Source organism: Lissotriton vulgaris, chromosome 3_1, assembly GCF_964263255.1.
Source record: "Lissotriton vulgaris chromosome 3_1, aLisVul1.2, whole genome shotgun sequence".
Taxonomy (NCBI): Eukaryota; Metazoa; Chordata; class Amphibia; order Caudata; family Salamandridae; genus Lissotriton; species Lissotriton vulgaris.
Window position 1 is genome coordinate 800,007,856 of NC_141689.1, and position 13,667 is coordinate 800,021,522.

Here is a 13,667-nt window from a genome sequence, read left to right on the forward strand (position 1 = left end):
TTCAGCTGCTGTGCTGAAAGTTTCGGGGTGATCAGTTAAGTGGGGGCTGAAAAAAGGGGGTTCTCAAATGTTTTCCACATGCATTTTCCCATAAGGATTTTGAACACGACTCCAGCCCAAACTGCTGAACGGAATTGCACCAAATTTGGCAGAATGCTAGATGTTGGTCCAGAAAGCATGCGTTGTTTGATTTTGTGTAAATACTTTCAGTAGTTTTAAAGAGATTAAAGGGCTAAGAATATTGGGACGCAGATTCACTGTCCTCCTGCTTAACACCATCACTGCTATTGATATTTTCCTCCGGTGCTGAATTCTTTGAAAGTCCATTGTTCATGACGAGCTGGGCTCGTCATCAGCGTGCGAGGAGGCTACGCCATGACGAGCCCAGCTCGTCATGAGTGTGGAAGGGGTTAAATCTGAGTGACTGCCGGCCCTTCTACCAGGAAGGGTTGGCAGCCATCTTGGGACTCTGCTTAAAGCAGACCCCCCTCCCCCACAAAAGAAAAGTGGGCAGGGTAGGAATATGCTGGACCCCCTATGAGTGGTGGTGGGGTTAAAAGCTATTCTTAAAATCCAATTTTGCCACAAATATGCAAGTAGATCTGCCGGTTCATGGCAAAATTGAAAGACGTGCGGTCTGCGACGCATCTTTTTTAGGAAGCCTCTGGGTGGGCCAAATGCCCCCCTCCAAGGCTTTTGAAAAGCCCTGGGGTTTGGTAGAATTGAATGCAGGGGGTGGAGGGTGACCAACACTGGGACATAAAGTTTCCCTCAAGCCCGAGAACTACTGACCGCTCCTGCCAAATCAAAAAATCTCGCCGTCAGAAAGCTGGAACTGTGTTCCCGCTTGTTGAGAGCTGAGGTGTCCTCTGTTTCCCCGCCTGCAGGCAGGGAAACAGAGGACAATTGCTTTGACACACAGCAGCTCCCTGTGTGTCAAAGGAATACCGGGTCCCGCAGGAGGCAGGGAGCCGGCAGGGACATTCATTCTCCCCCTACAGTTCCCAGCAAAGATGCTGGGTACTGGGGAATGGGGTCTCTGGGATGTGGGTGTGGGTGTGGGAGTGGGCATACAAAAGGTTGTATGGGGAAGTGTGAGTGATTCTGTTGTCATCAGTGATGCAATTTGATATATCAGTGATGTCACTGACCATGTCATGAGTGATCTAATGTGAGGTCTGTAAAGATGACCAGTGAGGCAGGTAAGTTATAAGACCTTTATTCAAGTATAGTCGTATAGACGTCTTTATGCAGTCACCACTCAGAGCAACTGTCAACCCTCAACTGTCGCGTGCATTACATTAGATAAAAGCACTGGATTAATAAACATAACACATCTCCCTTCCCAAAACAACAAGAAGGACCGGGGGTGCACGACTGAAGTTTAAGGGTGAGGAGGGGAAACCACAGCTAATCAAATATGTAATCTTGTAACTTAGCTGGAGGTTTGACCACTCTCCCATATCTGCTCACTGTAGGTTCATCCTCACAACTGACGTCCGGTGACGTAACATCTTCATAAACAGAATCATCTGAATCAGAATTAGTATCGCTGTTGGTCTGATACCTATACTCTTCAGATGTCTCCTTGCTCTGCCTACTACTACTGTCTTCCACCCGTGAGGCATCAGAAGTGTTCTCACTCTCAGAAGATACTTCGTTTGCACCTAAAGATACAATGTTAGTACCATCTGGCCGAGACCCTTCAATTTCCTCACGGTCCAGAATCCAATCGTAGTCTTGAGAACAGGAAACTTCATTATTTTCAGGATTGATTTGAGAACCAACCATTCCTTTCCCCTCCTTGCACAATGATAAAGCTGAAAAATACCAAGTTTTTCCATCACTCAAAAGAGCAGAATTACAGAACACTTTCTTTCCCTCCATTGGTTGAGAGTAGTGATTTTTACCCTTGCTAGTACTTCTGGTATTTTTTACTCTCACATTGACACCTGCTTTTTACATGCATGCTTATTGTCATAATATTTCTTACGAATGGTTTGTGACCTTCGTAAATTCCCTTGTATCTCCTCTGGAGACCAATTCTCTTTTAGGGGTAGCACAACCTACGTTATTCTTTGTAATGGGAGTCCTCCCTCTCAAGAGTACAAAGGGACTGGTACCTGTTGATACACATGTCGTAACCCGGAATGACCAAAGATTTTTGATTAGTTGTTTTCTCCATGACATGTCATTCTGATTTGCCAGTTGAATGATTCCTTTAATCACCCGATTGAACCTTTCAACGGCACCATTACCTGCAGGATGATAAACAGACGTGGTTTTGTGTTCTATCCCATGTTTCACCAGAAATTCTTTGAATATTTTTGACGTGAACTGTGGGCCATTGTCTAACACAATGCAATTTGGAAGACCCTCTCTTAGGAATAGCTTGCGCAAAAAACTTACAACATTTTTAGCTTCTGCGTCTTGTACCACTTCAACCTCTGGCCATTTTGGGAAATGGTCTACCTGTACAATAAGATGTAACAGTTCTCCTTGTTCACGAATGGGCCCGCAAATGTCAATACCCAATCTGACCCTAGGAATGTTAGGACAAGACAGGGGTTGAAGAGGTGGTCTAAGTGTGTGCTTTGACTTGTCAGTTTTCACAGGCGGTACAATTTCTGACACTTCTTTCAATTTCTATGTCATAACCAGGCCACCAGTATGAATTCCTGACTCTACTCTTGGTTTTACCAATGCCAAGGTGCCCCTCGTGGCAAATATCGAGGAGTTTAGTGCGTAAACCTTTGGGCGGAACAACCTTTCCATTTCTCAAAGTCAAATCACCTTCGATAGACAACTCGTCCCTAAGTTCCCAAAATGGACGCAGTAGAGCAGGTATTTTTTTCTTATCAGGCTAGCCCCCTCTTATGTATTTCTTTACCTCAAGTAGAACATCACCCTCTTCCATATTTTCTGACCACTCTGCACCAGAGATACATGGCATTTCTTCTACAACATTAGCTATGCAGAAAGTGTTAATGTCTGAAGCCTGATCTTCACTGTTTGGTAGAGGTAAACGGCTTAGACAGTCCGCCACCTTGTTTTTCACACCAGGAAGATATTCAACTTCATAGTTATATTCTAACAATTTAATTGAAATTCGTGACAAACGGGGAGAAGCAACTTTAAGTCCCTTTGTAGAAAGCACTTTTACTAAGGGTTTGTGATCACTTTAAAGGGTGATTTTGTATCTCCATATGTATTGTCTAAAATGGTTCAAACCCCATGCACATGCTAGTGCCTCCCTCTCAATCACAGAATACCTTCCTTCTGTTGGCGTGATTGAACGTGAGGCAAAAGCAATGCTAACCTCTTTTCCTTCTCCATTAACCTGTGAGAGTACAGCCCCCAACTCCTTATTGCTTGCATCAGTTGTCACTATGCTTTTGAAAGAGGGGTTAAACCCTTCAAGAAGTGGGGCATCGCAAATGTCCTCTTTTTTATCTTGTTAAATGCTTCTTCACAAGTAGCATCCCACTCATTTATTCTTCTGTTTTATGAGTTCTCTTAAATGTAAGGTTTTTGAAGAGAAGTTCTTTACAAATTTAGCATAAAATTCTGAGAGGCCTGGGAATGCTCTGACCTCTTCCTTATTTTTGGGTGAGGGGGCTTCCCTAATTGCTGATAGCAGCTCTTTTTTTGGTTTTATGCCATTCCCATCAATTTCATGCCCCAAATAGGTGACTTTATTTGCAGCAAATTTGCATTTGCGCAGATCCGCTGTAAGCCCATGATGTTCTGGCAACCCTAGGACTCTGTTAAGTTTGGCATCCTGTTCACCTCTGCTTTTGCCTGTTACGATGATGTCATCTTGGAAAATTAAGAGGTTTTTTTCCCCTTTAAAGAGTTCACTCATCAACCTCTGAAATATGGCCGCAGCAGAGGCCAGTCCAAATGGTACTCTCTTAAACCTGAAACACCCCAGAGGGGTTCCAAATGTGGTAAGGCTCCTGCTTTTGGGATGTAAAGCCACTTGGTGGTAGGCAGAGCTTAGTTGAAAACCATTTAGCACCATTAGTAAGGGACAGCATCTCACTTATTTTTGGCAAAGGGAATTGACCCACCAGAATGTTTTTATTAAGATCGCGTAGATCAATACATAGACGGAGCTTGCCGTTGGGCTTCTTCGCGATAACCAATGGCAAAACCCACTCTGCTGATTCAACCGGCTCAATAATGCCCTCCTTCTGTAATTTTTTAAGTTCATCTTCCACCTCACCAATGATTGAAAACGGTATGTTTCTAGACTTGTGTATACAAGGCACAGCATCTCTTAAGTTTAATTTCATGGACAAAACCTTTACGTTTTCCAATGTTCTCTGAAAACACCTTAGGATACCTTTTTCTTGAAGTTGTTACATTCTTCCTCTGTTTGTAAGATGAGGACGGGATCCGGACTGTTGGGATCCAGAATTATACCTAATTCTCCTTGGTCAATCCACCCTAAAACAGATGTACCCACCTTGGAGACATACAGTTTGCCAACTGTTTGGCGGGATTTAAATTGGAACTGTAGTTCCCTGTAACCTAACATTTCAATAGGTTCATAAAAAATAACTTTGGAAAAATATCTGGGTTCTTTAACTTCTTTGCAATGACTGGAACAAATTTCTCTAACCATACTTCATTTACTATAGTGTATGGTGAGCCTGAATCAGCATTAATTGATATGTCTACCCCTCCAATGTTCTTTTTTTTGTTACCACCATCTTCCACATTCAACACAAATAAATTCATATCATCTTCCTCTGCAGATGTAAATTTTTCTTCTTCATAAATTGCAGCTTTTACATTTCTTCCCCCTTTTTGTTTCTTAGGACACATGGCATTGAAATGTCCTACCATACTACAATTTGAACATTTTTGTCTTACCACTGGACACGATCTGCCATTAGCCAAATTGTATCTACTGCCACATCTATAACCTTTCCTGTCCTCTGAAAGCTTAGCTTTATGGCTAGAATCTCTTTTCTGTACGTAACCGGAATTAGGCTTACTATTAGCTTTTCTAGAACTAATGACTTTTGCCACCATAGATTTGTCCTCAGTAGAGGATTTTTCTTCGTGTAACACAGCTTTGGCACACCTTCCAGTTAATTCAGTACATTTAACTATTTCTACTACTTCTTCTAATGGTAATTCACCCTTTGCATACAGTTTCTCCTGGACATTTTTATTTGAGGATCTCATAATGACCTGGTCACGAACCAGCTCCTCATGTAATGCCCCAAATCTGCAAGTTAGTGCTAAATTTTTGAACGCTGCAATGTAATCTTCTACAGACTCTTCAGGGGCTTGCCTGCGTTGAAAAAATTTGAATCTGTTGACAGAAATAGTAGGCTTAAAATACATTGTCAAATCTTCTAATGCAATAGTATATATACATCACCTGGCCTAGCTTTTTTGTTGATGCGGTTGTAAATTTTCATTGCCTTAGCACCTAAACAATGAAGAAGAATTTTCTTTTTCTTCTCAGGGGTCAATTCTTCATCCCCCTCAAAAGTGGATAAATAGTTCTCAAAGTACTCAAGGTAAGGGTGGAGATAAATTCCACACATTACCTGAAGCCATGGCTAATTGTATTTTATGTTTCAAATGAGGACAGATTTTGAGGTAAGTAATATTTCTTTTCTTGTAAATACTTATTTCCGACCCACAAGTACAATACTATTTTTGAATTATCCTTTATGGTTATAATCCTTGAAATTGTAATTTTTTTTCTTCAATGCAATTGTTATCCAGCCAATGTTTTAATGTTCCAAATCTAGGGGATACTGGAAGTGTTTAAGAACAAATAGATCTAATTTTCCCAAAACATACTTTTAATGGTGTGCGTGTCACCGCTTTGAGCAACACGCGAGTTCCAAAACTATTAGCTTCCTAGTGTTTATTTGTGTTTTTAAACACCTAGTAGCGCTAGAAACAGACGCTTGGTTAATGAGGCCTGGTGTGCGTATCACCGTAAAAATGACAAGCACGAAACACAGCGTCCGACTTCTCCAAGATGGCCGCCCGACGTCGTTGAACGCTGCGTTCAGCTGACGTCACATCCAAACCGGACAGGAAAATCTTCTCCTCGGGATGCGTCGTGTAGTTTCGTTAGAAAGGCGGCACACGCTGATTACTAACCGCAAAGTCGTCTCTTAATGAAACCGATCCCCTCATGCGTCTGTTCCTCACCGATCCCTCTCAGGCATCCATTCTTCTCCACACATGGAAGGAAGGATCACCACACAACCAGGGTGCACAGTCTTCACATCTGCGAAATAGTTAACAAGCCAGAGGATGAGTGGGCAAACAGGAAACAACTCCACAGACTATGGCGCAAGTCTCTTGAAACATCCCGGTGGTGATCCCTTAAAGCGCATGAGATCCATCAAACCTCCTCCATAATTCCCTCACTCGTACCGGAGGGGTGAACCATGGAAACCCTGACAGCGCGCAGGGCTAACACAAGCAGCTGGATACATCCAACTCTACCGTTGAAACTGTGTATAGAGCGACATCCAGAATGCTGCCTCCAGGAATGTTCTATAGATGAACACAAACACTTTAGCGCCGCTGTAACCATCCGCGACTTCAATGCCACACGCAATTCCTGTGTGGTGGGACAGCTGTTGTCCTGGAGATTCCGCTTATCACCAATTACTTATTTGCGGAATTCAGATGAGATCGCAACTCGTTGCAGTATAAGACGTACCCAACAACCGATTTGACGGCTTCTGGTGTGTTCTTCGTGGTGTCAGGATCCCCGTCTCGCCGCCAACTTGTAAAGATGATCAGGCAGGTAAGTTATAAGACCTTTATTTAAGTATAGTCCTGACACCAAGGCACATCTATATGCAGTCACCACTCAGAGCAACTGTCAACCCGCCGGTGGTCAGGTAGAACACCCTCACGTCACAATGCACCGGCAGGTCGCGCGTGCAATGAACATAGCGCGCGCATTACATTACATTACATTACATTACATTACATTACATTACATTACATTACATTACATTACATTACATTACATTACATTACATTACATGATTAATAAACATAACAAGGTCCTAATCTGTGCAATTAGGGGTTGTAAGTTCCATTTAGCTCAGACTTCACTCGTACAAAACCATTGAAATACAGCAGTTATTGTGTGTATGCGTGTGTGTGTATATATATATATATGTATGTATGTATGTATGTATATATATATATATATATATATATATATGTGTATATATATATATATATATAGCCGCTCCATTCCCCCCCCCCTTTTCCCTGAGCCTATTTTAGACCCAGAACCCCCATTCTCTAGTGTACTTCTAAATTATAGGCGAGTGCCCCAAAGTCTGTGCACGGTGTGGGGTTAACAGCCTCCTGGAGGATAGGCCACAAGGCCAGGTGGCAGGCCAATACCCATGTCAAACCCTCTGTTTGCGCACAGCCTTTGTGGGTGACTGCCTGGGTAGCTAAACGCAGGGCTCCCCTAAAAAAATCCAAAGGTTAAAGTAGAGTTCTAATTAGGTGAAATGTTCAGTATCAAAGTAAAGATTTAGACTTAAACACCTCAGAAATTCACCAGTTACTATTATCTAAAGTAGCAATAACCTGAGCCCTATGGTAACTATAACCATGCGCTGCTGATTAACCCACATATTACTTCACTCATGACATCTTCTAGGACTTCATTGACTATCACTGCAAGCTTTACCATAAAATTATTGATGAGAAAATTGTGTGGCTGCGGCGTGTGCTATAGTACCTTAGGACTCCAGTTATAGTTATTTGCGATAATTAACTCTGAATTTCTGTGTTTTGTAGAGTTTAGAACCTTACTTTGTGACTGAACATTTCAGCTAACTACACCATTACTTTGATTTTTTCAATGACTAAACACACACACACACACACACTAAAAAAACAAAGGTTAAAGTAATGGTGTAGTTAGCTGAAAATTTCAATTACAGTAAAGTTTTAAACTCGAAGCACTGAAGTACACTAGTCCCAAAGTAAATAATTCCCGACCCTGTGGGAGCAAGAGGTCCACGGGGAAAGAAGCCCTCTCAACCAATCTGATGGCTATTTAGTCTCACAGCCCTCACAAGCCTCTCACTAACTAAACCATCCAGATAGACAATTATTTTTTAACCTTAATATCTCAAACTGCGGAATGGTTTTACACCACATCACACTTTCTTGGCCAAAATCTAGCTTCCTGCCAAATTTTGAAATTCTGTTCAGCCGTTTGTGGTGTAGACTTTTTAAAAAGAAGTCAATGGAAGATGCATAGTGATTTTCAGTTTTGTAACACCCCCTGCCCTTTTTCTCGCCCCCATCTGCTTGATCACCCCAAAACATTCCAGGAAGGTTTTGTGAAGATTTGTCTAGCAATACCAAAGTTATTAGAAAATCAAAAAAATATTTTCCTATGAAAACACTGGGAGAGATAGGGGGTGGGGGACTCCTTCAAACTCAAGCACCTTGACTACAAAAGTCTCCAGTATGATTCCTCTCGCTGAACTAGCTCTACCATTTGGATGCTACAGTTTCTGGCTGTCCCTCTTCATCCTACTGTCCTAAAAAAGAACCGCCGCAACTTTTTGCCTAATTAATGCGCTTTCCAGGGTTGAAACGTCCGTGCTCCACACCCACTCAGGTTTCATCACTCCAAAGCTTAAATACGTTTTGTGCCAAGGTTTTGAGAAAACATGGAAAACTTAATTAAAGAAGGACAGATGTTAATTGAAATACTTTTCTTACTGTTGTACAGTCTCCTTTGTTGCATATAATCCTTTTTATGCACAATATCACGTTGTCACTTCATTCACATATTTCCAAAAAGTCACTCACGTGTCGGAACAATCTGTTTAACGTTCATGTGACAGCCATATGTACAAACTGAAATAAGAGTCTACGTAAATCACTTGAATTACGTTTTTGGTGTGTTTCTTTTGTTTGTTCATATCAATTATAGCATGCTAAGAAATAGTTCTATCCGACAGAACCAATTGTAGTTTGGTTAAATGCACAGGTTCTGAGGGACACTGGGCTACCCCATTATTATTAACGTCGCCAGTCTGATTTAAGCATATGAATATATGTTGGTAGCACCCGTGTTATCTTTAATAGAGTCGCATGTCCACCTCTGAATCCCTGGTCAGCGATCTTTAAATGGTTGTCCCATAGTGCTTTAAATTCTGAGCTATTGTGTGCTTTTGGAGGAAGTAGAGTGCTTTGCTCATTCACCCGATTTTAGCCAGTGTGAAGATTTTCCATTGAGGTGAATGTGCTACTTAACAAACACTATTGTTTTCGCATTTAGGCGTGTTGCTGTTGATTGTTACTCTAGAGGCCTGGAATACGAGTGGCACATTTTGGAGGCACCCACTTGCAATAGAACGCAACACCTAAATGGGGGCAAGGGAAATTACTAATGTACCTGGAAATAGGACGTTTTGCTGACCAGGTGGTTGCTGGGCAGCCTATACATCCTTTAAGCATGTTACACTTTAATTCACAAGCAAGAGACAAGCCTGACTGCTAGCTCTTCATACAAAATCAAAGATTCACCTCAGGCAGTTGTAGACTGAATCTGTTAACTGCTGTACATGGTGTCCCATTTCCAGTACGAAACCAGAGCAATTTCTCCTGTTACTTTCTAGAGCAAAGGGAGGACGAACACATCTTAGGACTTAATATTTATTATCAGGTTAATTTTAAAACCGGTATTTTAAAAGGAAAATCTTAGTGTTGGTTCCCTCCTTCTAAAACAAAATGTAATTTGTTATTCTGATGTATACTTCAAACCACAGATTCCTCACATTAAGAAAATGTCCAAGCACCAGACCATATCTTGAGAATTGTAAACTATAGCCACTGTATGTCGCCAGGTGATATAACATTACTTTGTGGCAACCCTGCAAGGCCAACAGAAGTGATGGTGTAGAACAGCATGTATGCACTAACCTGGTTGACATTGGTTCCTTTCTTTTCCTGTCCTTCGACGCAGATCTGGAGTACCACTCAACTTGTCAGTCTTCTGACATCTTCTAATTTTCTCAGACAGTGTGTATCAGTGAAAAGGTCTCCCCTGAATATTGCTGAAAGCAGAATTCTTATTTATACCACCACACTATTAGTCTATGGTGCCTGGGCATCAACCGTGTCAAAAGTGCTCTCTGATGCACATACAGTTGATCAGAGAGGGAATGAACGGTGTATGTCATCCAACATAAGGAGAGGTCTCATTTGAAAAAGCACTTCAGCATGTGAGGCTGTTCTTGCTTCATGTCACAAGGCCGATCCATTGCTGTATCTCAGTAGGAGTTCTCAGGTAAGTTGAAATCCAAAGCAAGTCACAAGGGCAAAACATCAAAGTGGAATGTGACCCCTTTTTGGAACTCGGACAGGCAAGAAGCCATGCATCTACTACTCCAATGACCCTTCACCTCCAATGTGGACTTGCTCGGAACCTGTTCCACAGTTGGTGCTGGCTTGCCCCAAATTCACTGGGTTATAGTCTACAGATAGAGGCCATCAGTAAGCCAATATTACAGACTTTTAAGATTCTAAAGCTCCCTCTTGAGTGCCTTTGGACCCATGGAGCTGCTGGGGCCTCCGGTCTACCACCGGCGAGCTCGTCTAAGTCACTAACTGTCCCTCTGGGACCCATCAACAGCCCTGTGCTGATGAAGGTCCTGACATCCATTCTGAACCCAGAGTCCACGTGTGTCCTTACTGGACCTGGTACTGACATCTGTCTCTGACCCATAACGGACATCTGCCCAATGCCAAACTATGCTTTACAAAATCACTATGGCACTGCCAACAATAAATGAACCTGACTCATTTATATGCAGTCTAAAGTGTTCTCCACTCCTATGACAAGGAGACACACACTGACTGCTTTCCTTTCCTTACAGTAATGAATGTCTTTTTGAACTGCTGAATTCAAGTGAGTTGGGCGCCTCTCCCGAGAGTAAACTTCACTTGCCACCTAACCCCCCAGTGGAGGAGGTCTGCCATTATAGTTGTGGTGCGCAGAGCAGCAGACATCCCCCTCCTACAGCTACTTAGTGTCCAAATTGAATCTAATGTACTAACCGTAATTCTTCTGCCAGGGCAGGCTCCCACTAAATTCTATTTCCTTTTAATGAGTTACTCAGACACTCTTATGGCCACTTGGACAATACCATGCTCTGCCCTTCCAGTCAGTTGACTGTCACCAGATGACACAGACTGCCTCCTGTTAACCCATAATTACCCAAGCAACACTTGATGCCGGAAACACTGACACAGGCATAAACCAGTAAAGTGAATCCTAATACCTTTCCGACCAACCCTACCCTCATGTTAGAGAATTTAAGTGCATTGACACCTGAAAAAAAGCGGTTTTCTTAGGCCAGCCAGGGCTTATGCTGGCCAAATGTAGTCTGCCTGCTGGGCAGTTAGAGCCATGCTTCGTAGCGCATAGTCACTGAAAGCTTTACAGCCACCTGAAAGGACCATTCAGGATAGACAGAATTTATTTGCCAAAGTACGTACTGCATAGTGGCTTAGACTGTGTGGGTTTTCAAGTGCAAAAAGAACAATTGATGGACAGAATGCTGAACAATATCATACATTCATCCCAGTACATAGATCTGGGCCTAAATCTATAGTTTGTTTGCACACACATGATGCCATTCCAGTTTGAACCCAGCCATATGCAAATCAGTCTTGACCCTGTGCCCCATGGGAACAGTCCAGCCCGAACTGCCAGACCAGGTCCTCCCTGGACTGGAAACAAGCATCCTAGGACCGGTATTGGGCTTTTGGTCCTCATCAGCCAGGATAGCTTGACTCCAGTGGCTTGGAGAGCACGGGACCCACGTCTGGGTATACCCATCCCACTCGGGGTGACAAATGCAAAAAGAAGTTTCAGCTCTCAGTCCATCTCCTTGCAGCTTATAACTAGCTCCTTGTCCCTCTACCTGATCATGGAAGGTATTCATGGTTGTTAATGAAAACGTCCATTTGAATTTGGAACACAAATTATATGGTCAACGTAACACTATTTTAGTTCTCGTTGTTGCTGCTTTTGAAATAATATGCTATGGATTGCAATTAGATTTTGAAAAAAGTAAAAACACACATCACTCATTGCAGAAATGAGCAATTTTGGCTGGCTTCATGGTCAAAATTAAGTGGTTCTGATAAGACCTTTACTGTGCTACTGAACCGTATGCACGCTTTATTGATGAAAAAACTGTTATGTGGTTTAGTATTTGCATAATATCAGTATGCAGTAAACTGTTTGTATATTCTATTTGAATTCAATAGTATTAGTTATCTGTATCTACTATTTTATCTTTATTCTATTTGTTATAGGCCCAGATTGTTTTGCTGGTGATTCTTCTATTGGCTATTTGTGATTTCCTCATAGGAACGTTTATTCCATTTGAAGATAAGAAGCCTAAAGGTTTCTTTGGCTATAAACGTAAGTAAGAAAGAGTCCTACTAAAAGAAAATGTGAAGCAGAGTGATAGATAATTTTGTGTTTTGGGTTCTTGATGGTATATTCTGTCCTGGCTGTAACATAATTCTTAAGACCACAGGTTTGGAAATATTAAGATTACTTTTTTTTTTTTTTGCTTTATGCCTTTTATATTGTATTACTGGTATGGAATGCTGATTCCTTTCACTTTATTGTTTAGAAGTAATTCGATGCCAACTTAACCCACAGGCACCAAACGTGTACATACCTAGTATGCTTCTAAAGTAGTTGGCCTGGGTCCTGTGATGTATGGGTATTCTAAGGATGACTTTAATGTTGTTCATGTCATATTGTGGATATGAATTAATCCAGCTATGAAAAGGTTTCTGCCCATGCTACCCAGCGTTGTTGACCAGGGGAAAGGAAGCTTATAAAGAACTAGCTTCTTCCAAAGCGGTGACAGAGTAGAGTGAAAACGCATACACTCTAAGCAAGACCGAATGTACAGAAATAATGCACACGCAGAGACTATCCTAGTATCGAATGCTAGGAAAAGGGCAGATGCCGAAGCATCCATAGGGCCACCACACGACATGGAAAGTAAGATGATGGAGATGGCTGGGAGAAATATGGAGAGATTAGCAGCTTCACAGTGGTGATTAGCAAACTCTAAAATAGTCTAATAGGTATGGACACTAGCAACAGTAAGAGATAGAGGAGATAATGCAACATCTCCCTGATCACTACAAGAAAAGGGCAAAGATAGTCATCAAGGAGAAAGACAGTAATAGATACTGGTCTTAAATCTGCCCTAGGTTCAGCAGGCATTGCGAGTAGGCAAGCGTACATGGGTACCACTCTATGTAGACATGCCTTGTTAATGGTCTCTGGTTTCAAGAAAAGATACAGTGCTTCATCATAAACATGCCTTTTATTGGAGAGAGTCTGCTTTGAGCAATGCTTGATAACTCCCTCCATCAGATGAAGAATGGTAATGGCACAGCCACATCTGTGAGCCCTACCAAGACTACATAGGCAGTGGTGTGCAATCTCCAACCACACGCAGGAAATAACCAGCATCACAGACATTCCTCTCGAGGCAGAACCAAGGTAAAGATCAGATCACCAGAGGGTCAACACAGCTACCAAGTAACGTAAAGAGAAACTCCTCAACACCAAATACCTGTAGGAGGAA

General features: G+C 42.1%; 1 protein-coding gene across 1 annotated transcript in view; it reads left to right on the plus strand.

Annotated features, from left to right (window-relative positions):
• SLC12A2 (solute carrier family 12 member 2) overlaps positions 1-13,667 on the plus strand; it is a 394,678-nt gene that overhangs the window by 138,071 nt on the left and 242,940 nt on the right. Inside the window, exon 7 of the mRNA XM_086961116.1 lies at positions 12,367-12,475. Within this exon, the coding sequence (XP_086817242.1) occupies positions 12,367-12,475 (109 nt within the window). The remainder of the gene's footprint in view (positions 1-12,366; positions 12,476-13,667) is intronic.